A 25,715-nucleotide genomic window follows, 5' to 3' on the forward strand; every position below is an offset into this window, starting at 1 on the left:
CCTGACTGCGCCTCAATCCCAGAGGACCTGATGACTTTCCTTCCCTCCTCCCCTTCTGGTGACTCTCATGGTGGCCTGCCAGCTTCTGTCCTTGCCTTTGCCACCCAAGCAGGCCCCTTGCAGCCTTACCCCACCTTCCTGACCCAGTGTACAGACAGCTCTTGTGAAGCTTCTGAGGTTTTTACTGCTCCTGACCACAGGGGAACAGAAAGGGGAAGAAATGAACAAGAAAGTTACACAGTTCCATGCTGACTCCCAAGCCCCACAGGTGGAGTTCCAGCCTGCTCAGTGGTGTGAGAGCCCATGCCAACACACACACACACACACACACACACACACACACACACACACACACTGTTTTGTTAGTCTGAGAAAGAAGGGAATGATAGCTTCTAAGTGAGGAGCGGTTGTGAGATCATATAAAGGGTTCTGGTTTGGCATTTAGGTAGATCTTGGTTTGAATCCTCAGTTTGGTCTAGATTTCAGCCTCAGTTTCCTTATTTTTAAAAGGGGTCATTTTTTTCCAAATGTTAATGCAGATAATGGCTAGAGCAGCATGAGACACAATTCTTGGTTCAGAGGAGAGCTTTTGTCGAGTTAGTGCTCAACAAATGGTGAGGAAGACAGGTGCCTCCTAATTAATGGAAATGCCCTCTGTCTTACCTGCTCATTTTCTTTTACCTGCTCTCCAGGAGGCCTCTTCCTGACTGACTACTCCACCTGCTCGCCCCGCAAGCTGAGTCCTTTCCGCTCCTTTGCCAGCACTGAACTCTTCCACTTCCATGTTCCCGAGGACACATTCCTGGCTGTTTGGAACCTCATCATCTTCAAGGAGCAGGGGGGAACCTTTGGGGACCACTGCCCAGACCAAAGTGTGACTGTGTGAGTGCCTGAGTTAACCTTCTGACTCCCACTTCCAGTCCTGGACTCTCTTCCATACTAAAGAATGCCTTTATGAATATCTTAACTGATGTCCTGACCCTGACCCCTGATCCTTGTCCAGACTGATGTGTGACTGAATGAGGGTCTTGTCTCTTGTTCATTTCTTGACTGTTGTCTGACTGTGTGTGTGAGTGCCTGAACTGTCCTTTTACCTCCTGTCCTTGACCCCTGACCTGGAACCACTTTGTTGTTTATGTCTGTATAGGGAATCCATTTATTTTACTGTTATGAGTGACAGTTCTACTCTCTTTCCCCCATTTCTTGTTTCCTACCCCATTATCTGCTTTTCTTCTTTCCTCATTCTGGTTCTCCAGGTATTTCCGGTCCGGGGCACCCCCTGTCATCAATCCCTTGCATACACACTTCCCAGGGGACACGGCTGTGCCTGGGGTTTTCTCATTGACCCTCAGCTGGACCTTGCCTAACCGCACCTCAGGCATCTTTAACGTCAGCAGCCCCTTACCCGGGGACTGGTTTTTGGCTGCCCACCTTCCCCAGGCCCATGGCCACATCTCTGTCAAGGTGGGTTGATGCTGCCCAGGGAGGGGGGCAAGAAATGTTTATCTCTACTGAATTCCCCCCATGGGTTACCTGGCACATCAGCCTTGTGCCAGAGTGGGCAATAGCATTAGGGTGGCTGGGGTGAAGCATAACCCGAGGTCAGCAGGTCATATGTTAGGGCCAGAAGTAATGATCTGTAGGAGGCAATTTGGGAGCCTTATGAGGACATAGTGTGGTCAGGTAAGCAGAAGGGAAAATCAAGAGTTCAGAATCAGTCAGACGCCCTGAGATTTTGAGTAGTATACTTTTCTTTTGTGAGCTAGAGGGTTAATCAAGATGATCAGAAGCTAGCCAGGGACTGGTCGATGCTACTGTACAGACCCAGGAATGGTCTTGTGCTATATCTTGATTTACCATAACCCCACAGACTCTCCTAGGTTGTAGCCCAGCTCTTAGTCCATCTGGGGTAATTCATTCCTCTTTTGTAATTTCAGCTCCCTCCACCCAATGGAGTGCATAGGAGAGCACTCTGAGGCAGGGAAACCCTCTATAAAATGGGCTTTGGGCAGCTGGTGTCCAACCTGCCTGCTGCCTTCCTGACCTCCAAATATCAGCACTGATTTCCATAGAGTAAAGGTGTTAATGTCTGAAGGGTAGGCTCAAAGTTCAGGATACTTCTCCATTTTGGTTTGGAGGGGAAGGAAATACCAAATGTTTCTCTTCCAAGTGTTGGACAGGCCAGATTTCTTCTTTATAGTGAGAGGATCTATAGGTTTCTTACTGTGTCCATTTGTGGGAAGGGGGTTTTGATGAACTGACCATTGTTAGAGTGGGATGGCCAATGGTAAGGGTGATGGGGTGAGCATGAGCAGAGTGAGGAAGTAAAGAACAGGACATTAAAGAGCAAGAAGTCTAGTCAGTTTGGGCACTGAGAATTAGGAGGGGCAGAAATTTTGATCAGGTGAAGATTTGACCCATTTACATCTCTCCAGGCCGAGTTCCTTGAGGGCAGGGGCTCTGTGACTCAGTCAGACTCATTTCTCCTCTTCATAATGTAACTCAGCTTTCAAAGAAGTGTTAATAATGCATTCGAATGAGTTGAGAATCTAAGTAACAAGTGTACGGGCACCACGGTCGTCAGAGAGGTGAATCAGGGCCAAGGTAGCATCTTAAGGCCTCAGTGATAGACCTGTTTTCCCTGAGAGTGATGTACAAGAGAACTTCCTGTCAAGACCCGGGAGCCCTCTGGATAAGTGTGTGTTGGGAGCTTGCTTGGGGATGGCTCTGGCTTCTATGTCAGTGTTGACTCCCATCAGAAGTCAGGGTTCTTTTATTGGGTGGAATGTCTTATTAAGCCTTTGGCCAAATCCCCAAAACCTTGTGCTGATCCCAATTCTGATCCTTGACTTTTTGTGAGAACTGACAGGGAAAATTCTGAAGTGCTGCCCTAGTTAACCAAAAAACCTTTCTGGGTAAACAGGAGGAACCTAGGGCCTATGCCTGGGCTGGGATTGTGGGAGCCTGGCAAGGAGAGGTCAGACATGCACATTTGCATCTAGAGATAGCAAGCGAGGCCAAGAGGCTTGGTACTACAAGCTGGAGTGCTAGTCGGCAGAGCTTTTTGGGGGTGTTGTGAGATGAGAGATGAGGACTCAGTCATACCTTGCCCATGAGTGGCCACAGACTGGGCACCATGAGAGAGATCTCTTTTTCAGGTCTGTTCTAGAGTGGGGGATAGGGCAGCAAGGATCTTCTTTAAAAATTTGATTATCTTTTGGCATTTTATCAGGGCATCTAAAAAATTCTTAAGTTCTTTGGTTAATTCCTCAGATTCAAGTCTGTAGGTGGATTTTCCAGAGCCTTCCTGTAGGACTCTTGTCTTCTTGACTTACTTCCTCTCTGTTCCATGATTCTGCCTGCCTTCCTATAAGGCTTGGATATCATAGGAAGTTAATGTGGCTTCAGGGATATCCTAGGGTGGGAGCTGAAGAGCCCCAGAGATAAGAAGGTTGTGCTGTTTCTAGGGCCCTCCTCAGTTTTGGCGGATGAGCTTAGACTTCCCTTTAGATCTTAGCCTTCAGCACCTATGTTGTCCCAGACCTTGGTTTGGGTGTTAGGGACACAAATAAGATGTATATTGTTGAGGCACAGGAGATGTTTTAAGAGGACAAAGAGAAACGGCTAACTCAGCTTGGTGATGTGGTAGAGGTGGTTTTAGGAAATTTAGGAAGTGAGGCCTAATGTTGAGAAAGCAAGGAAAGAAATTTTGGGCTAATGGAAGAAGTGAGGGCTAAAGCTTAGAGGGGAGTGAAGTACTTTAGTGTGGGGTGGTTTTTGCAGTGGCTGAGGAAGGCTGGCTAGGCTAGGGGTGAGAAGAAGCCAGATCATGAAGGGCCTAGAAGTTTAAACTTTATCCTGAGAGTGATAAAGAAACTTAAAAGGCTATAAAGGGAAGGGACTTGCCTGGTCAGGCCACCCTTCTGAGCTCTAGTCCCATACTTCTGCTAGCCTCTGTGGCTGTGCTCTTCACTGCTACATTCCCAGCACCTCACATAGAACCTGGCGCATAGTAGGGACATGGCAAATTTTTGTTACCTTTCTGCCGTCTTCTCTCAAACTCATGTTCCAAAACTGATCTTATTTCTCTTCCTTTCCTTCCTCCCTATTCCTGTCAACCTATCCATCTTGACCCATACCCTCCCCCTCCTTATCTCTCCTGTCTTGGAGCCTCTGTATACCATGTGCCCAGCTTTCAGTGTGCCATGAGGAGCTGGCCTTTGGGTTGAGGGTAATTTCTGGCCTCCAGTGGCTTGTTAGGGGAAATCCTTCAGATATTTGGGATACAGTTCTCAAATGCCTCCTCTTCCCAAGCCCAAGATTTTGAAGTGGATGAAAGCAGGTAAAATCATGAAATCAAGGAAAGGAAAGAAGATTGCACAGAAGAAAGGATTTGGTTGGATCTGTCAACAAGGAGCCAGCATGGCTGAGTGTCTCAACTGAAATTGAAAGTGGTTAAAATCTGCTAATACAGCTCCTTCAACTCTTCCTCCTCCTAAATTATTTTATTTATATTTCAAATAGGTAATATATGCCCATGGTACAACATTTGAAAGGTACAAAAGGCATACAGTGAAAAGTAAGTCTTCCCTTCATCTCCTTCCATTCCCCACTTCCCTTACCCAGAGTTAACTAATAACTAGCTGGTAATTAGTGCCTTATATTACTCTTTCCCTCTTGAAACACATCTTCCTTGTGGTCTTTGTGACTGCACAGCTGCCCTGGTTTTCCTCTTGCCCTCCTCCCATTCCTTCTCATGTCCTTGGCTGGCTTCTCTGTTTGATCCTTAGCCATATGCCCCAATATTTGGTCCTGGGACAACTTCTTTTTATTTTTCCTTTCTCTTCCTAGAGGTCTCCAACACAGTGATTTTAAATACCATCTATAAATTAATGCCTTTTAGGTATTTTCTTGAGTCCTAATTTCTTTGATTTCAGATCTTATATCCAATTGCTTACATATCCAACTGGATGTCTAAGAAATGTCTCAAAATTAGTATGTACAAATCAAAACAAAGCCAAGAGTTACAAACCTCTTTGATTCCTAGTCCACGTTTCTTCCTTCTTAATAAGTGGCTCTGCCACCCACCGGTTGTGTAAGTCCCAAAATTGGGTGTCATCTTTGATTGCCCTTTTCTCCTTATTTCCCTCCAAAAGCCTTGTTGACTCTACTTCTAAAGCATTCTCTGAAGCATGCTGTCTATTTTTACTCTCTGTGCACCTCTGTAGCTTGCTTCCAGGTCACTGCAGTAACCAATAACCTCCTAATTGGTCTTTCTGCTTCCAATCCTGCCCCAACAATCATTTACTTCCATGTTGTTTGGTGTTGACTGACTGTGAGCTGAGGGCTGTGCTCTGGTCTGGGATAGTCTCACAGAGAAGATGCCATCTTTGGGCATCTTCAGTCTGCAAGCCCCATCCAGAGCTTGACCCTGGCTACCCTACTCAGGTCTTTTTAAAGAAACCCAGCCCACCCATGCTAGGACAGTCTAGGAGTCAGGCTAATGCCTTCCACTGCCAGATCTCTCAGTCTGTTCCTCTTCACTTTGCACTTTTGGCCTTGCTTTGACTCTGTTCCTCCCATGAGAGCTGACGTTGACTCAGGTTAGACTCTCGCACTTGGCTTCTGCCTTGGCAGCTCTTGAGCACCTGACATCAGGTATACTTTCTCTGATCCCATTGCAGGGTGAGGGCTATGCCCCCCAAACCTTTCTTGGGCTCCGTTAATTGAATTTTCACCTCCACAATAAGGAAGAGGTATTGGATGTGCACATTATATGGTTTAAGGGAAGGAGCACATCTTAATCAGAAAGGTCATGTCCGTGGATCTATCACTTAAGCCAATAGCAAGCAAAACATCAAGCAAGGTATTCTGTCTGAACTGGCTAGTAGGGACAGCAGCCTCCTCCTGAGTGTGAGCCCCGTGGGGCTCATTCATCACAAGATGATTGTGGTGGTGATTTCCTGCCATAGGAAGTAGGGTTGATGAAATGCCTTGTAATAATATTTATGATCCTCAGCATTTTTTGACACAAAGATAAGGGACATCTGTTTGGGATAGCAGAGATGTAGGTCTCTGAGCAATAAGGTGGGTTCAGAAGCTCTCTGAAGGGACCCTCTTCTTGACAGTTTAACTCACAGATACTTTTCTTAGCACCTAATATTTGCCAGGTGGTTTGCCAGGCATTGGGGATGCAGTGATGCAAAAGGCACAGATAATGGCAGACGGTAATAAGATCTTTTGACCTGGCATCTATTGGGGTCTCCTAGCCTTGTGGAGCTATGCTGGAAGTTACTGATTTGGCTGGTTTGTTCCATGGCACAGAACTCACTGGGATGCCAGGACCTGAAACTTTGGTCCCAAGTACTAAGTTTAGAGGTATGTTTTGTTCAGAATGACCATGTAAATGAACAGTGGGCTGTAGTTGTGCCAGCATAAGGCCCTCTGTCCAGAAGATCTAATCAGGCATCTCCTCCTTCCCCAAACTACTAAGATTTGAGGACTTAGATCGCTGCCAATGCTGTGGAAGAGGATCCAGAACAAGTGGGACTTTGCTAATTGAAGAGTGATGAGGCTTTGGGGTTGTGTCAGCTGAGTAGAAAGGGGTTGGGGATTTTTTCCAGAAGAGCAACTCAGAGAAATATGGCTGTTCTCCAGTAACAGAAGAAACACAATGTGAGGCAGAAGGAGCAGGTGTATTTATGGGTCCCCTGGGGCAGTGCAAGTAGGAGAGGAGTCAGAAGACAGGCTTTGGCTTCATAAAGATCAGAGCCACCCCCAACTGGGTTCGTTCATTCATTCATTCATTCAGCATACATCTGTAAGGTGTGCATTCTATGTTAGACTCTGTGTTTGGGGGAACAGAAATAGAATAAGACAAGCTTCCTGTTCTCAAGTTGTTATAGTCTGGAGATTGTCAGGGAGGTAAAGAGTGGCGCTTCACATGGGTGTTAGACACTAGGCAAGCACTTGAAAGGGGCAGGGTGGGGAATAAAGGAAATTCGAAAGATTCGAATTAGTGGGTAGAGCTTTGGACTGGAGATGTTTCAGGAACTGAAACAGGAATGCTCAGGAGGAGTGGTCAGATTGGAGGCCTGGGAATGAGTTACAAGCCCTCACTAGTGCCGAAGATCACAGCAGAACCTGCAGATCCAGTAAGGACAGAGGTGGCCATGGGAAATTACTGCTTAGGCAGGAAGGGTTGGGAGCTTAGGGGGACTTCAGCCATAGCCATGGGAGGTTTGTCTCCAACCTTCAGCAGCCTCTGTGCCTTGATTTAGTAGCACCCTGTCTCTCCCTTCCCGTCACCCTTACTTTTGTCTCAGGGTCTCCAGGATGAGTGTCAGTACCTACTTCAGCCACAGCTGATTGTCCGGCGTTTGTTGGATGTTGCCGTGCTGGTGCCTGGCCGTCCCTCAGAGCAAACCCTCTCCCCCCACAATCGCTCAGCCTTGTACAAGTAAGTCAAATACTCCCTCAAACCTGGCCCTCAAACAGGAAACGGCTTCTCAGCCTACCTGGCTGTTCCTGTTCTCTCTCTGGCCAGCTTGAACTGCTGAGCCACCTAGAGCCCCCAGTACTGGTTGGACTACTGCCTCCCTCTCTCCCAGCATAGGGGGAGACCCCAAAAGGCTCTGCTCCTTCTGGGTCCCCTACCCCTCTACACACTGTCTTCTTCCTTGTGCTTCTCTCATTTTGGTGTCCCTCTCACCTCTCTGTACCCTGTCTTTTCTTACCCCCAACCTTCCCTCTGCCCAGGGTCTTTGTGCCCAGCTTTACTTACAGGGTTTCAGCGCAGCTGGTGTGTGTGGGGGGCCGAGGGGCATCCTCCTGCCCCCTGACACTACGCCTACGTCCCAAGGCCCCACCCCTGCACAACTCAAGTTCTGTGGCCTGTGGAAGTACCTCGGTATGTCAGCTGGAGCTGGCTCTGCCTCCCTGGGGACACTGGGTCTACGTGCGTGTGGAGGCACCATCCCGGGGCACTGGCAGGATTGTCCGCTTCCAGCTGTGTGTGCGGTTGCAAGGTCAGAAGCTCCTCATCTGCCCCAGTCTCCCAGCCTGTGCTGATATCTGTAGCTAGGAAGAGGCTGGCATGGCGCCTGTGTTCATGGACCCTCTCTGCCATGTCCCTGCAATCTCCCCAACCCCATTCAGGCTCCTTCACACTCCCTTGGAACTTTTTTGCACCTGATTTGGGGCTAAGGGACTTTTTTGCTCTGTGGCACCATCCTTGCTGAAGCCCATGCTCTATGGGCATCAGTGAGAGGGCCTGCCGCCTGTTTCAGCAGTGTGTTCAGTGTCTTTGGGGAGGAAGAAATGACCTCAGTTCCCTCTTACATGACAGTCCACTAGCTGTGACCATCAGGAGACCCTTGGATACTCTCCTGTGACTCCGAATATCCCATACTCCCAAGGGACACTTGACTCTAGTTCTTACGCTCCTTGCCCTTTGCTATGTTCTGTCTGTCGCAGAACTGGTTTGTGTTGGGACTGCGGGATTGTGAAGGGGCAGGCCCTGTTCTGATTTCCTTTGCCTCACAGAGTGCCCACAGCCCAGCCTGTCCCGTGCCTTGGTTCCTGGAGCGGCCATGAACATGCCCCAGTCATTGGGCAATCAGCCACTGCCTCCAGAGCTGCCATCCCTTGGGGCCCCTTCGGAGAGACCTGGGGCCACAACCCCACCCGAACACTGCTGGCCAGTGCGCCCGACGCTGCGCAATGAGCTGGACACCTTCTCCGTCCACTTCTACATCTTCTTTGGCCCCAGCGTGGCCCTACCCCCTGAGCGTCCAGCTGTGTTTGCCCTGAGGCTGCTGCCAGTGCTGGATAGCGGAGGGGTCCTCAGCCTGGAGCTCCAGCTCAATGTGGTACTTTTTGGAGAATTGGGGGCAGGGGAGCGGGGTGGTGAAACTACGGGAAATTTGAAGGATAAAGTGTCAGGTATGTGGGTGGATCCTTAACTGGAGGCCTCTCCAGGGTTCCTCCAACTTCATGATTAGGGACCACATCTCAGCCCAGCCCTGGCCCAGAAGCATGCCCTGAGTGCTGACTGCAAATGGATGAGGTCCACCAGGGCATCTCAGAGTGTCTGGGTTATCCTGGTTTTGTGGGCTAACTCCCCCTCACTGAGGCAGGCCCCTCTATGGCAGGCGTTCGCTTCTCTTGCATATCTCCTGTGACGGGGAGTTCACCTCTTAAGGCCACGTAGTCCACGTTGGACAGCTCTCATTGCCAAAGGCATTCCTGACATTTTATTGAAATCCACAGATTTTTACCCACTGATCTTTGTTAGATTTACTGGATCTAGAATCTATATCTAAGTACATCTATCTCTGCCTTTTTTTTTTTTAATTAATAGACTTTCAGAGCAGTTTTAAGCTTACAGAAAAATTGAGTGGAAAGGATGGAAAGTTGACCTGTTGCCCTCTTTCCTCACCAGTTTCCCTTATTGTAACATCTGGCATCATGTGGTACATTTGTTACACCCTTGTCCTATTTCAACAACCCTTCAGATGCCCTGCAACTTCCCCCAAGCTGAGCTACCGCAGTGACTTAGACCTTACCCGCTCCTCTGCTGTCTCCCGCTGGGCACACTTCTGTTGGTCTTCATGTCTCTGAAACAAATGATCCATGGCGGTCAGATCTGGGTGCTAGGCAGCATGTGCACAGCCTGAGAGCAGCCTGCTGTTCTCAGTTCCCGTATCACACTGTGGGGTCACCTGGGGCTTGTGGAGAACTAAGATTTTTGGGCTGTTTTCCTTTCCTTCCTTTTTATTTTCTTCAAAACAGTTGTGTATTTTTACTTTTGGTTTTATTATAAAAATAATAGAATCACATGGAAAAGCTTTGGAAAATAGAAGAAGACATAAAGCTATGTGTCTTCTGAGTCCTTTTCCATGTGAACCTCTGTTTATGTAGTTGTAACCAAGGGGCATACACAATTTTGTGCCCTGTGTCAGATTCATGTGAACTGCTGCCGGTTACCATCTTGAATTTTCATGTGAACTTTTTAACCTGAATGGAAGAATTTATGTCCTTCTTTGGGGAATTTCTTAATACTGGTTTGAATCTTGGGCCTTCTCTCCTTTGTGTAATTCACACATTTGAAGTCAGCCTCTGTATGTCTTAGTCATTATTTTTAGTGCTGATCAAGGACTATCAGCCATTAGCCACTGTGTTAGTGTGGCATTGATCTAATAATTTATGTACTATTTCCCTAGCAAGGGATCCTTTTAACTCTACTCTGGGGCTCTGAGGTCAGGGACCATTTTCTTAACAGCCACACTGGGACCTGGTCTGTGACCTGATGTGGTCTTTTATGGCACATGGCTCAGAACTTTCTAGTGGTACTGCTGGGCAGTTGAGGGTGGATTGTTCAACCGGAAGTACTCAAATTCTCTCTGACTCTTTTTCTAAGACTGTATGTATTTTGTGTTTGCTTATTGCTATTCCTTGGGCAGTGACACCGAAGTCTTGATTTGACCTTGAAACTATAGCGCCCCCTCAGAGGCTAGCCCCATCCATACTCGTTTCCTGAGAGTAGAGGCCCAGTCCCCTGCAGCTCTTACTCAGCCCCTCTCTTTGTTCTTTTACTCTTTTGTCCATTTACTCTAATGGCCACTTGGTTCCATTCTATCCACCTGCATGCTGTTCTGCTGGCTCCACGCTTTAGATGCTTGCTACAGCCTGCATCTGTTCTGAAAGGTATGTTGACATATCTGCTTTGATCTCTCCCTACAATTATTTTGACTCTTCCCTTTGGATCAGAGAACTGCTTACTTAGAGGATGTTTTCTCTGTGGCTCCCTCCGCTTTTTACTGTATATGTTTGGCATTTTGCCCTGGGCTTGCACTGAGGGAGGGGACCAGCAAATTGTATGAAACTTGTGGATGAGGACAGGATGCATGGGCAGGAGGCTGCTTTGATGAGCATCTCCCAGAGAACCATCCCTTTAGCTGCTATGCTTCCCATGAAACTGATTAATTTTCGTCTTCTCTACTCACAAGTCTGGTAACTCATCAGGTTTTCTTTCTTGATTACTTGGAAGCATCAAATATATGGCCCACATCTAAGGATAGGCTTTACTTTCCTATCTTGGTTTTTTAAAGTTACCTCATGTATTTATTGCATCTTGTTATATATATTTAATGTTACCTCAGTCCTTTAGAAGGAGGTGAGTTTATGGCATCTTGTTACCTTTATTCTTGTGGACAACCCCTTATATTTACAAATGGGATATTAGTTTATTTTAATCCCAGCCAGGTTGCTACATTTAGTCCTTTAGGCATTCTGTTATCTTTGCTCAGAACCTGAGGGAGAGTGCATTTCTCTACATGCTTCCTGCCTCAGACCTGCGTGAAGATGTGAGGAAGATTGACAGCCTTGCTTTGTTCTCAACTAGTTTCTACATCCAGCAATAGCCCCTGTCCCCCAAACTTCAACCTAGCGGGGGCTGGAAAAGCAGTGTTTTCTTTTGCCTGAACAGAGTTTAAATAATTCTGCCCAAAGAAAGGATTTAGAATTAAGTCTTGCCTTCTTGTAGGTCTTTGAAAGTTTTCTGCTATGGAAGTCAGTGTTTTCTAGTTACTCTGTTCTAAGAATGGGGATGGGGATGCTTTGGTGTAGAGACCATCTGCAGGAATAAGGTGTCTAGTGAGGGGCAGGAGGGGCTCCTGGGGAGGTGTAAGGGGTGGGAGTGGTAGGACCTGGAGGGCATGATGGCCTCATCTTCATACCTGCGTTCCCTAGAGCTCACTACGCCAGGAAAATGTCACAGTGTTTGGATGCCTGACTCACGAGGTGCCCTTGAGCCTGGGGGATGCAGCAGTGACCTGCTCCAAAGGTGGGCATGAGGAATGTGGAGGAGGCTGGAGATATAGGGGGCAGTGGGAGATGGTATGGAGGACGGCTGGACTAGCGTCTCCAGGGAATGAGGGCAGATGGGTGAGGGTTCTTAGCTCCTGTCCTCACATAACACGTTTCTCCTCCCTTTCCCCCCCAGAATCCCTGGCTGGCTTCCTCCTTGCCGTCAGTGCCTCCTCCAGAGTGGCCAGGCTAAGAATTCCCTTCCCACAGACAGGGACCTGGTTTCTGACCCTCCGCTCCCTATGTGGGGTGGGACCTCGGTGAGCGACTTGGAGTGGGCAGGGCATGGCAGGGGAGGGAGTTCCCTGTGCCCCAGGTGACCACCAGAGTGTGTGTGCACACAGGTTTGTACGCTGCCGGAATGTAACAGCCGAGGTACGGCTGCGTACCTTCCTGTCGCCGTGCGTGGATGACTGTGGGCCCTATGGCCAGTGCAAGCTGCTGCGCACACACAACTACCTGTATGCAGCCTGCGAGTGCAAGGCTGGTAAGCTGGCTGGGCTGGCAAGGGAGCCTCCTTGGCGAGAAGGGGAGGAAAGGGGAGAACACACACCCACTAGAGTGTAGGGGTGGGCAAAGGCTGTGAGCAGAAGTATCTGCAGAACCCAGGGCTGCCTCTGTCCTTTTCCACCCTGTGTCCTTCACACCTGCAGGGTGGCGGGGCTGGGGCTGTACCGACAGTGCAGATGCACTCACCTATGGATTCCAGCTGCTGTCCACACTACTGCTCTGCCTAAGCAACCTCATGTTTTTGCCACCTGTGGTCCTGGCCATTCGGAGCCGATATGTGCTAGAAGCTGCCGTCTATACCTTCACCATGTTCTTCTCCACGGTATGTGGTGGCATTTGTCTCTTTACCAAGTCCTTATCTGTGGTGGTGAGGGTCTGTATTTCACTGTGTCCTACATGGGCTTGGGATGTTTACACCTTAGTGTGAGGAAGTCTCCTCACTGTGTCTTCTACAGCAGTGCTTCCCAGTCTTTTCATATCATGGCACGAGTCGAACATGATAATTGTTAGGATCATGGTGGAATAAGTGAACATAAGATAACAGTTACTGGAGACAGTGTGGGTTGGGCACCTTGACCTTGACATGATGGCTGAGAAACCCTGCCGTACAGTATGAAGTTGTGTCCACACCCATCACGTTCTCTTTTGCACGGGGACAGGAAATCTACACCGTCATCCATGTCTCTGCATGGAGACTCCTCACTTTTGTTATGTTCTTGTTTGATGCAAGGTTTCCTTATACGTGCTCATACTCTCCATTGTACTGGGGATCCCTGCATCTTTAGTATGTTCTTCATTATATTATGAAAAGATACCTCCCTATTCTGTTGCTCTGGACTTCTTGTGTATGTTTTTTTAAAGATTTATTTATTTATACAAGAACTGGGGTACAGGCCAGATGCATGGGAGGGTGAGAGGATTCACCAGAGACAGAGTCGGGTACAGAACAGGCAGACTGACGAAATGCAATGCTGAGGGGAGCAGCGGGCGAGATAGGAGAGGTCTGCTGCGCTATGTGGGATTCTCACCAGCCTGCCTGGATTGAACCCACACTGTAGATAGAGGCTGCAGACAGCTTCACAGTGCGGTGCTCAACCACCTGTGCCACCAGGGAGGCCCTGGGCTTCTTGTTTTTTCATGGCAACTTTTGGAAGACAACTTTTGCATAATTTGTAGTCTGGCTTTTCAGAATCCTAAGAAACTTTATAAACCCAACTATATTTTGAGGCATCATGGGCAATAGCAGTGTGATATAAAATCCCAGCTCAAACGAACATATTTTGGTGAAGATTAATACAGTTTTAAACTCTTCCCCAACCTTCCTTGTGGTTTCCCACCCCTCCATAATCAGGAAAATTCATGTCACAGGTAAGCATCGCAGACATTATACAGAAATGTAGAAGAGTGAGTCTGCTAATGGTCCTTAACCCACATGTAGACTTTGCTCTAAGGTGCTGCAGAGGGGGTCTTTCCACCTCATCTCTGGGCTCTTGGCATCATGTGATGTGCAGTGAGTGCCTGTGAGCACTGCAAAAATCCTAGATGGGTTCATACTTACCTCATATCTTGGCAACAAAAAAACAACACATGCCTCTTTGTCAGCATTAATAGATCAGACATATGTCCAAATTACAAAATTTCTACTTGTCATCAAGAAGAAATTGGGGGAGCAAATGTCCTGAAACTGAGGGTTACATCGTGTTATTCTCCTGGACATTCATCTACAGATGAGGAAGAGCAGGTTGGAACCATGCCACATAGAGTGATGTATCTCAAGCCTAAATGAGAACATTGTGCCCCAGTTTTGCTTGACTGGCCCCTTTTTAGATCTGCTTTGACAGTGCCTCATTCTATTTTTATATTAGACACTGTTTCTCTTTTTATTGCCAGATGCCCTTTATACTGTTGCTCACCAAATCCTGTAGCAGCAGCTGTTCCACCAGCCCACTCTTGGCTTCATGCATCTCTAGTGCAGTTCACAATTACAATAGCAAGAGTACCTAAGTGTATCAAGGCTAGGGTGTGTGTGGGAGAGAGTATCTGTTCCCCTTTGCTTTGCACAAGCATCCTGGACTTTGGCTCCAGACTGTTTGGTATCAGATGACTCCTCATTTTCTGGCTATGATAGTATACCAACCTGAAAAGAAAAGGCCTCCCCTCAGATAGGAAAACCAGGGATCCTAAAGAGCCTGTCACCACAGACAGAGCACCTTCTTTCTTTCTTTCTTTTTTTTTTCTATAAGAACATTTTTTTATATATTTTTAACATCATTTTTCATATTTGCACAATGTATGCATTTTTATCTTGGTTATAGTCCCCATACAATACCCACCCCACCCCGATCCTACTCCCTCCTCCCCACCCCGTATGTGTCTCTGGTTTATAGTTGCTTGTTGATTTTGATTTTTCTTTATTATAGTTATTCTTTTTCCTGGTCCCTTATTTAGGTTTTCTAAATTCCTGCTATGAGTGAGACCAGCTTGTATTTTTCTTTTTCTTTCTGGCTTATTTCGCTGAGTATGATCCTGTCCAGTGCCATCCATGTTGCTGCAAATTGCATGAGTTTATCTTTTGTGATTGCTGAATAATATTCCATTGTGTATATGTACCACATCTTCTTAATCCAGTCATCTATTTTTGGGCATTTGGGTTGTTTAGAGCACCCATTTTCTTTTTTTTCTTTTTTTTTTTTAATTTTAATAATAAATTTTATTTTTATATTCCCCATACAATTGCAGCCCCCCCATTCTGACCCCAATCTCTCCCCCCCCACCCCCGCCCCCTTAAAAGTGTCTCTGGTTCGTAGTTTTTTGTTGATTTTGATTTTCACTTTCTTATAGTTATTCGTTTTCCTGGTCCCTTATTTAAGTTTTCTAGATTCCTGCTATGAGTGAGACCATCCGGTATTTTTCTTTTTCTTTTTGGCTTATTTCGCTGAGCATGATCCCTTCCAGTGCCATCCATGTTGCTGCAAATTGCATGTGTTTATCTTTTTTGAATGCTGAGTAATATTCCATGGTATATATGTACCACATCTTCTTGATCCAGTCATCTATTTTTGGGCATTTGGGTTGTTTCCAAAGCTTAGCTATTGTAAACAGTGCTGCTATAAACATAGGGGTGCAGGTGTTCTTTGGAATTGATGTTTCTGTGTCCTTTGGGTAAATACCTAGGAGTGGAATTGCTGGATCATATGGAAGCTCTATGTTTAGTAGGTCCAGAAATCTCCACACAGCTCTCCACAGTGGTTGGACCAGTTTGCACTCCCACCAACAGTGCAGAAGATTTCCTTTTTCTCCACACCCTCGCCAACATTTGTTGTTGCTAGTTTTTTTAATATGTGCCATTCTCACTGGTGTAAGATGGTATCTCATGGTAGTTTTGATTTGCATTTCCCTGATGACAAGTGATGTTGAACATTTTTTCATATGCCTGTTGGCCATTTGCATTTCCTCTTCAGAGAAGTTTCTTTTTAGCTCTTCTGCCCATTTTTTGACTGGATTATTTTCTTTGTTGTTGTTGAGTCTCATCAGCTCTTTGCAGATTTTTGTGATCAGTCCTTTATCATTAGTGTTGGGTGCAAAAATGTTCTCCCAGTTGGTGGGGTTTCTCTTTGTTTTTGTTATTGTCTCTTTTGCTGTGCAGAAGCTCTTTAATTTGATGTAGTCCCAGCTGTTTATCTTTGCCTTCACTATCACTGCTTTGGGTGATGTGTCTGTAAAGATGTCTTTGATGTGCAAATCACGTAGTGTTTCGCCTATATTTCCTTCTATATATTTCATGGTTTCAGGTCTTATGTCTAGTTCTTTAATCCATTTTGAGTTGATTTTTGTGTATGGTGTGAGGTAGTGGTCAAGCTTCATTCTTTTGCATGTAGCGACCCAGTTTTCCCAGCACCATTTATTGAACAAACTTTCTTTGCTCCAATGCATAGTCTTTGCTCCTTTGTCAAAGATTAGTTGACCATAAATCTGTGGGTTTATTTCTGGATTTTCTATTCGATTCCATTGGTCTTTGTGTCTGTTCTTGTTCCAATACCATGCAGTTTTGATGATTATGGCTTTGTAGTAGAGTTTGAAGTCTGGGAGTGTGATGCCTCCATTCCCTTCTTTTTTTTTCAGGAGAGCTTTGGCTATTCGGGGTTTTTTGTGATTCCATATGAATTTCATCAATAATTGTTCTATTTCTTTGAAGAATGACATTGAAATTTTGATTGGAATAGCATTGAATCTGTATATTGCTTTTGGGAGGATGGCCATTTTAATAATGTTTATTCTTCCAATCCATGAGCAGGGGATGTCTTTCCATTTCTTTGTGTCTTCTTCTATTTCTTTTAACAGTGTTTTATAGTTTTCTTTGTATAGGTCCTTTACCTCTTTTGTTAGATTTATTCCCAAATATTTGATTTTTTTTTTCAATAAAAAAAGGGATGGTTTTTTTGATTTCTTCTTCTTCAGATTTATTGTTTGTGTATAGGAAGGCTACTGACTTTTGCGTGTTGATTTTGTATCCTGCCACTTTACTGAACTGATTGATGAGTTGAATTAGTTTTTCTGTGGACTTTTTGGGGTTCTCTATGTATATTATCATATTATCTGCAAATAGTGATAGTTTGACTTCTTCTTTTCCTATTTGGATTCCTTGGATGTCTTTCTCTTGTCTTATTGCTCTGGCTAGGACTTCCAGTATTATATTGAAAAGCAGTGGTGAGAGTGGACATCCTTGTCTTGTTCCAGATCTTAATGGAATTGCTTTCAGCTTTTCACCATTGAGAATGATACTGGCTGTTGGCTTGTCATAGATGGCCTTTATGATGTTGAGGTATGTTCCTTGTATCCCAAGAATTTCAAGGGCTTTTATCATGAATGGGTGTTGCACTTTGTCGAAAGCTTTCTCAGCATCTATTGATATTATCATATGGTTTTTATATTTCTTTTTGTTGATGTGTTGGATAACGTTGATTGATTTTCGGATGTTGAACCATCCTTGTGTCCCTGGAATGAATCCTACTTGGTCGTGGTGAATTATCTTTTGGATACATTGTTGGATTCTGATAGCTAAAATTTTATTGAGGATTTTTGCATCAGTGTTCATTAGGGAGATTGGCCTGTAGTTTTCCTTTTTTGTGTTGTCCTTGTTCGGTTTTGGTATTAGTGTAATGTTGGCTTCATAGAACGTGTTTGGTATTGTCCCTTCCTTCTCAATTTTTTGGAAGAGTTTGTGAAGGATAGGCACTAATTCGTCTCTGAATGTTTGGTAGAATTCATTTGTAAATCCATCAGGTCCTGGGCTTTTGTTTTTGGGGAGGTTTTTGATTACCATTTCAATTTCGCTGCTTGTAATTGGTCTGTTTAGGTGTTCTATTTCTTCTTTATCTAGCTTTGGGAGAGCACCCATTTTCTTAAATGCAGCAATTAACAAAAGATCAAGGGAAAGATATTGGCTTTGAGGTATCAGCTGAAGTCCTGATCTAATTCCTGTTCTTTTCCACATGGGCCAAAATGTAGAACTACTGGTTTTCCAGTTTTCCTGGGAAGGTTCCCTATTTGTTCTCCTGTCCCAGTGTTAGTTTAGACTCCCTTCCTCATCAGACTCCACTTTAGGACCCATGGGTAATATCTCAGGGAATGGTGCCAGGGCAGTAGATGATGCTTTTCTTCCCTGTCTTTAAACCCAGGAGAAGCTACACCTGTGAGCAGTACATTGGTTCCTGTCTAGGACATGGGAGCACACAGATTGGTTCTTCAGGAGTTTACAAATGTAAAATTAAGAACAAAAAGACAAAACCAACAGATCACAAACATAGCACTTGATTTGTATATAACCAAACAGTTCAAATAATGGTAACAGCAAGATGACATCTACCGAATACAAGTTGTGTGTCAGACACTACTCATTGAATTCTCCCACGGTTATGCTACACAGGTGCTTTTTGTATCATCATCCCTTTTTACAGATGAGGGGAAAGTTAAATACTTAAGGGGAATGGTAACACCTACATTCTCACTCGGCCTGACTCCAGGCCCCCATGTGTAATCACTGAGCTATATTACTCCCTTTGCACCATATGTGGCAGCATCTGAGGTCATGAGTTTTTCTGCACACTCCAGGACATCTGAGAGACTGACCTCAGTTTAGTAGTTCTCAGATTCTTAGAGGGTAAGAGGAGCTATTTAAAAGAAATCAGGGAGAATACATCAGACACTGCAGTTGTGCAGCTCTAACCTGAAATGTTCAAACCACATGTCCTCAGGGTGGCCCAGCAGGCCCCTGCAGTCTTGCTTACTGATCACTGGCATCCTGGCTGCAAGCCTGCCTTCTCATTGGCATTGCAGGAAGTGACTATTTCCAAAAGAAAATGGAAGCAGAAAATAGGAGAGCAGCAGTAAGTTTTGTTTTATCCTAAGTGCAAATATCCCAGTCTTTGCATGGGTAGCATTTCTGCTTTATATTCTGTAGTGCCTGGACACCATTCTGGAGCATTAGATGGCTATATAGGTATGTTGTAAAAATACAGAATTCCACAGGAAAAAAGTTACTTAAATGACCCTATAAATAAAGAAGAAAAGCTGAAGAAGTTATCAAATTAGGTGAGAATTATCTTAATAGAAGCCTATGTAAATTTCTTAAATTCCCCAATTATTTTGGTGTCATTTCTACCACTTATTTTATTGCTGTTTATAAATACCAATTTAAAAATTAGCTCACAATTTTCAATGGACCAATTCCCTCACATTGCAATTTTTTTTTGCGGGGGCTAGTGTGAGGGGCCGGGTGGGACCGGCCCTGACCTGTGCCCCTGCGCATACTGTAATTTTAATTTCACTTTACCCCTATGGATTTTCTATAAGCTTAAACAATTTCTTTGACCTTTTAGGATGCTTGGAGAATAATCAGTCATAGAATATTGGTAAAGTGATTTCCCTAAAACCTCTCCACTCCAGAGACAATATCTCCATTATTCCTTACTCTTTTTTTCAGTGCAGAGACATTCCTAGGGGAAAATCAGCCTTCAACTAACTACTCTCTTAGATGTATTTTCAATATTAGACAGTTAAGTTTTGCTTTTCTTCTGCTGACATATACCTGCTCTTACCTGAGATTGAAGGATTTATTACATGTTCCTCTTCTAATAATGTTTGAGCATTATCTTTTTGATATTTGAAAATCAGGCATATGGAGCAAGCATTTGGTTAAGTTTAAACTGTAACATTAATGCTTTAAAATAAAATCCAAATCATGAAATGGTACCAGGTAATTTAGTGGTACTTACCTCTGGTCTTGGAGGTAGAGGGTAATCAGTGTCCTATAGGTAAAATAGAAAAAGACCAAAAAAAAAAAAGACCAAAATATTGATTTATTTAGGAACCAAAAGAACTCCCAACTAATCAGCACATATAAGAAAAAGAAAAATCTTCAGGGCTTCCTGGTGGTGCAAGGGATTAAGACGCAACCTATGAAGCTGTCCACAGCCTCTGCAGCACGAGTTCGATCCCCAGCCATGGAGCTACCACATGGCGCAGCAAACCTCTCCTGATTCACCCACTGCTCCCCTCAGCAGTGTATTTCAGTTAATCTGCCTGTTCTGTTCCCCACTCTCTCTCTGGTGAATCCTCTCACCCCACACCCCTCTGGCCTGTACCCTAGTTCTTGTATACATACATAAATAAATCTTTAAAAAAAAGGAAAGAACTCTTCAAACATTAATTCTAATGCTGATGTGAACCCATAGGAAAAGTCTCTCAGAGCTTCCCAGTCCAAGAACTCATTTTCTCAGTTTAATAGTATGTTAAAAAAGAACCTTGTCTCTAAACTTATAAGCCCTTTCAAAAACCTGGTAAAAGTCACTGAAAACATGACCATTCCAAGGCAGCGTCTTCCTGAAGGGACAACATTCTGCATCTCTAAAAGGAAGGAAAAAAAAAAAAAAACAGTTACACAAATTTTAGTCTTGCAGCTTAAAATTGGAAGGAATCAAAGCTAAGATTTCACAGGGTCAACTGATATGATAGCTCTGTTTTCTTTTTCATTTTATTTCTCTTTGATTTCTAGCTTCTTTCTGGCTTTGTATTGTTTGCCTTTCTCCCTTTGTCTGTTGAAGTTATAATGTTTGCAATTTGAATGACTGGATGGAATCTTCAACAGGATCAAAAAAAACACTAGCAATTTCTCTCTCATGTTTTGACTCTAGAGACTGAACTTCTGAGTCTGTTTTCTCCTTCTACTGGTGGCGACTGCTGGATTCTGTCCCTTTTCACAACAGATTTGCTGCAGTGTCCCACTGCTGTTTCCTGTGCTGTTTGATTATGGTGACATGGTCTGTGACATAAGTTCAGGATCAAATGCTCTGTTTTCCTGAACTTTTCTTTCTGATCCTGTCTCCTCCACCTTTTCATTCTCAACTGTTAACTCACTCAAACAGGAGACTCGTCTCTCTCATTTTCATTCTTCCCTAAAGTTATGGAGACTCCATTGCTGACAGTGAGTGAATGACTTGATACTGCTCAGCTGTTCTTTTCTTCAGCTGTGGACTGAATATCCCTGCCCTCTGCCCTCACCCAGGGAAGGCTCTGAAGGCCTGGATACTTGTGTCACTGGTGTTTGTAAGGCCACCTCTTTTTTGGGCTTAGAAGCCCCTGTGACTTAGACTTTCTTTCTAAAGGACAGATGAAGAAACTGACCTGGGCTGAAAGTAGTGCCTTAAGGATCCCTTCAGGCAATCATCAAGCCCCTTCAAGGCCACCTAATGGGGCTACAACACTTATCCTTCCTGTTTGCCCCACTTTCAGTTCTGCCTGATGTGTTTTAGTCCATCCTTGGCAAGGACACCAGCTTGTCACTCTGGTCAGGAGATGCCTCAGCCATCATGGCTCCTAGAAGGCCTGGGGAAGCATGCAAGGGATGGAGTCACACAGATGGATTCACAGAATCTTAAATGCTTTTGATTCCCTAAAGTCTGCTGGCACGTCTCAAGCTCCACTCTAGTTTCTTGATTTTGATCAAGTTTAAATGCTCAAAAATCTTTTCTCTGCCATCATAGGTCTTTTATTTTCCTCTTAACCCTGCTTCCATTTCTATAACAAACCATTCTTCCTGATAAGGAGCAGGAACCATATCAGGAGGTGGGACGAGTCAGCATGCCACTGTCATATTTGCTCTCAGGTGGGAACTGTTTGTCCTCAGAGGTCCTATTTAGTGTCTTTTCCTTGGGTGCATAGGCACATGACACAAAGAGACACATGTTCCTGTCATCTTTGCACCAAAGATATTCTGTTCTTAATGTTTGGCATCAATAAATATTCAAGTCACATGAAAACTACATAGAAGTTTAGAGGAGGGTGAAAACAAATGTTCTAAGACAAAGGACTCAGGTTGTCCTTGCATAACCTTTTCCACAAATAAGGGACTGCCAAATACTGGACGCCATGATAGCATTGTCTAGAGAGTTGGGTTGGGGACTACAGACCCAGGCAGGGGAAGCTGATGGCAGCTGTGCCTAGTATAGTGCCAGTTTCACTGTGTCACTTACACACCCCCTTTGAAGCTTCTCTATACCCTGTTTTTTACTATTTCTCACAGGTAGGCTATATGGACATTCTCCCTACTCCATAGAATGAAATACTGTGCTCTTAGGACGTTAGGACTGTCATTTTTTAAAAACTGTGACCTACGCAGCACTGGGTGGGAGAGGATGAAGACAGCCAGCTAGTGGGTGAAGCCAATTCAGAGTCTGAGCTATCAGGGAAGACTGGAGTTTGTAGGGAGGCTTGGGAGCTGATTTGGCCAATAGGCCAGAGTCTGGTCCCAGAGCGTGCACCCTGAAGCACCCACCACCCCTCCTGTCTTGGTGCTCTCCATGGCACATTCCAGAAGCAGGAATATTAAGAAGATGAGGATGAGAATTCAGGATGCCAGATACAGACAGCATGTGAAGCAGACCAGGACTCTCTACCACGTTTTTCTCAGGAGTGGGGAGGGGAAATGCCCCAATTCTGCTCAGCCTGTGCCCTTTGACCTTGGCTTCTCTGACAGCAACATTTCACCCTTGACGTCTTTCTCCAGTTTCCTGGGCCTAGACCTCTGCCCCAAGTTCTCTCAATGCCTTTTATTTCTTCCTCCAGTTCTATCATGCCTGTGATCAACCAGGCATTGTGGTTTTCTGCATCATGGACTACGACGTGCTGCAGTTCTGTGATTTCCTGGGCTCCTTGATGTCCGTGTGGGTCACTGTCATTGCCATGGCTCGTTTACAGCCTGTGGTCAAGCAGGTCAGTCCAGAGTGGGCCCTGGGGTCCAGCCATAGTCAAAGTCTCCTTGAAATGCACCCCCAGCCTCTCCCTGAAAACATTGTCAAGCACCCCTCACCATCCTGGCCCAGCCCCTGGAGTCTTCTTTCTCTAGGTGCTGTATTTGCTGGGGGCTATGCTGCTGTCCATGGCTCTCCAGCTAGACCGACATGGACTCTGGAACCTGCTGGGACCCAGTCTCTTCGCCCTGGGAATATTGGCCACAGCCTGGGTAAGGGTGATGAGGTGGGAGGGGAGAGGGGGTGTCTCCAACTAGACTTGGGGACAGGGCCCTGGGTATCTAGTCTCCACTTTAAGTGGGCCTGGACCCTGCCATCATCACCGTGCTGCTCCAGGTGCTCACTCTGGTGATGGCAGATGTTTTCAGGTTGCGACCAGAGCTCAGGGGAGCCTGAATGACCCACTCTGACTTGAGTTCTAGGGCCTTGCATTCCTGAGCCCCACTTCTCTGCCTCCCCAGACAGTACGCAGCGTCCGCCGGCGGCACTGCTATCCACCCACTTGGCGTCGCTGGCTTTTCTACCTGTGCCCAGGCAGCCTTATTGCAGGCAGTGCTGTCCTGCTCTATGCATTTGTGGAGACCCGGGACAACTACTTCTACATTCACAGCATTTGGCACATGCTCATCGCCGGCAGTGTGGGCTTCTTGTTGCCACCTCGTGCCAAGACTGACCGCAGGGTCCCTTCTGGAGCCCGGGCCCGTGGTTGTGGTTACCAGCTGTGCATCAATGAGCAGGAAGAGTTAGGCCTTGTGGGCCCTGGAGGGGCTACTGTCAGCAGCATCTGTGCCAGCTGAGAGAGGCTTTGGGCCTGCCCATGGGGAACATGGACCCTTCCTAGGGGCAAAAAGTTCTGGACTTGTGCCTGGGGCATGGAGCTCTTCCTGGCACAAAAGACAAGTTGTATTTCTTGATGACTTTGAGTCTTTCTCAAGGACATGGAACTCTTCTGGGAACCTGGAACACTTCTTAAGGGCCTGGAGTCCTCCTGCATCCATAGAGTCCTTGACGACTACAACCTGTGTGGGACCATGGGGCCCGCAGGACTAAGGTCTCCAGTCCTGGGGCACGGGGAGAGATGGGGAGCACTCTTGACAACATGGATTCCTTCCATAAAGACAAAGCCTTTTAGGACGCAGTGTCATTCCTGAGGAGATGGAGCCAGTCCTGAGTCTTCCTAACAGCTCAGCAAATTTGATGTCAGGCTTCCTCTCCAGAGACAGCATCTGGGCTGTGCTGTGTGGGGGCATGGTAGGACAGATAGACTGGGACTGGGGACTGGTATGCTGAGTTGATGCAGGTGGAGTCTGGTGTGTCTCTAATGAAGTGTTTTCTGGTTCTGTGCTGCTTTTTTTCTTGGATCCAAGGGCATGGGGAGGGAAGGGAAAGACGGCCTCTGGGGACACCAGCAGGGTGATGGGAGCCCAGCCTGAATGAGCTGCTGGAGCTCTGGTGTGAAGGTTTTACTCTACCATGTCAGTGTGCAGTAGCTGGGAGCAGAGGATATGTGTGTGTGTGTGTGTGTGTGTGTGTGTGTGTGTGTGTGGAGGGGTAGGGGAGAGACAGAGACAGGGAAGGGGACAGAGAGAATATCAGTCTATCTGTCTTGGATGATTTCAAATCAGACCTCTCTGTGATCTTCACACCCAACAGGAAAAGAAATTGAGGACCCAAGAAATTGGACTACTGGTGAAAACATGTGCAGGAACTATCAAAAAATTTAATTTTTATGATAATCTTTTGTGATTTGGGAATTTCTGCTCTTTCTACCTGGGTCACAACTGAGTTCCAAGGGTATTAAATAACGCCAAGATGTTGGAAGTATGTTCTCTCTGACCACAAGGTCTATGCTGAACTCCCTGAGGTTTCCATCATCCCACCCAGGTCTCAGTCAGCGGTGTAGACAGGCCATGCCAGAACAATTTCTTGTTTCATCTGCATGACCCTTTATGGTCCTGAGATTCTCTGCACCACTTCCGTTCCACATGCAAAGACCCTGACTACCCAGACACACCTTAAAGTAATTTCTATTCAGGGGTCCTGAGGTAGGATTTACTTGACCAACAAGGCACTAGCTTCTGTAGTTTTTAGATCCTGCAAACCTGAGCAGGGGTTTTTAGATCCTGCAAATCAGGGCCCCTCCATTTTGGGACTCTTCTGTACCAGTGCTCTCACTACATCCTCTCTCCTTCCTTCCTCTTTTCTAGCTCAGTGAGTGTTGTTTCTGGAGGTGGGGAAGTCTAACTTTGACTTACCATTTCTTCTCCATATCTTTTTAAGCCTAAGTCTTTTCTATTCCCTTTAGGGCCTTGGCTTTTAAAACTCAAAAGCCAGGAAAGAATCCCTTGCTCTCTGCTTTCTGCACCCTCTTCCTTGGGACACTGAGCAGATAGTGGCCATGTGAGTGGTGAGAAGGTGGCAGAGGTGAGGGCCAGGTGTTTGTTCCTGTATCAAATATTATTCCTTCAATTAAGATGTGGAGAGTCAGGTCACTTGGATGCATGAACTCAAGAAGCTGGCATCCAGGACACAGAGAGAGTTAAAAGGCACTGAAGAGGCTGACAGCTGGGGCAGAGCCCATTCACCCAAGAGGGGTCAGAAGGGGCTTTCTGGAAGAGATGGGGTTTGAGTGAGGATCAAATGAGTTTCCGCAATGCCAGAAGGTTGGGATTGTCCTCTCTGGTCAACAGCATCTACGTTGCAGCCCTCACCTGAGATCTCCATATTACATCTGTTCCCCAACCACTAAAACACTTAGAACACAACGCAGGGCCTAGCTTGGTATATGGGGAGTATCCAATATATGTTAGCTAAGGGTCAAGAAGTGTTTGGGCATGAGAGGGAAGAGGCAGGGGGAGACACAGAGGCAGCAAAGACTGACTTTATTCAGGGAAGTGGGAATAGTCCAGTGTGCCAAAGCCTGGAGTGCAGGTGTAGGTGGAGTCGAGCATCGGGACATGAAGGAAGGTGGTCAGAGAAGAGGAGACATGTCTCTTGTAGCTCCTGGGGAACTGTGTGGGGTGTAGTGAC

The 25,715-nt window shown here is 45.8% G+C and overlaps 1 protein-coding gene across 5 annotated transcripts in view; it reads left to right on the forward strand.

Moving 5' to 3' along the window:
* The window catches only part of TMEM8B (transmembrane protein 8B), a 29,200-nt gene extending 4,992 nt beyond the window's left edge, over positions 1–24,208 (forward strand). Inside the window, exons 2-13 of one of the 5 annotated variants that reach the window (XM_037491867.2) lie at positions 693–882; positions 1,257–1,464; positions 7,326–7,459; positions 7,759–8,027; positions 8,545–8,870; positions 11,752–11,845; positions 12,005–12,128; positions 12,213–12,355; positions 12,522–12,700; positions 22,501–22,647; positions 22,781–22,897; positions 23,147–24,076. In XM_037491867.2, coding sequence (XP_037347764.1) covers positions 8,592–8,870; positions 11,752–11,845; positions 12,005–12,128; positions 12,213–12,355; positions 12,522–12,700; positions 22,501–22,647; positions 22,781–22,897; positions 23,147–23,482 — 1,419 coding nt within the window. In that variant the 5' untranslated portion in view covers positions 693–882; positions 1,257–1,464; positions 7,326–7,459; positions 7,759–8,027; positions 8,545–8,591 and the 3' untranslated portion in view covers positions 23,483–24,076. Of the gene's footprint in view, positions 1–692; positions 883–1,256; positions 1,465–7,325; positions 7,460–7,758; positions 8,028–8,544; positions 8,871–11,751; positions 11,846–12,004; positions 12,129–12,212; positions 12,356–12,521; positions 12,701–22,500; positions 22,648–22,780; positions 22,898–23,146 lie in introns of those variants that run through there. The other 4 variants (XM_037491865.2, XM_037491866.2, XM_054689694.1 and 1 more) reach the window with 4 other exon arrangements.
* The last annotated feature ends 1,507 nt before the right edge of the window (positions 24,209–25,715 follow it).

This window comes from Talpa occidentalis, unplaced genomic scaffold (assembly GCF_014898055.3).
Source record: "Talpa occidentalis isolate TD23 unplaced genomic scaffold, MPIMG_talOcc4v2.1 talOcc4.7, whole genome shotgun sequence".
NCBI classification, from domain to species: domain Eukaryota; kingdom Metazoa; phylum Chordata; class Mammalia; order Eulipotyphla; family Talpidae; genus Talpa; species Talpa occidentalis.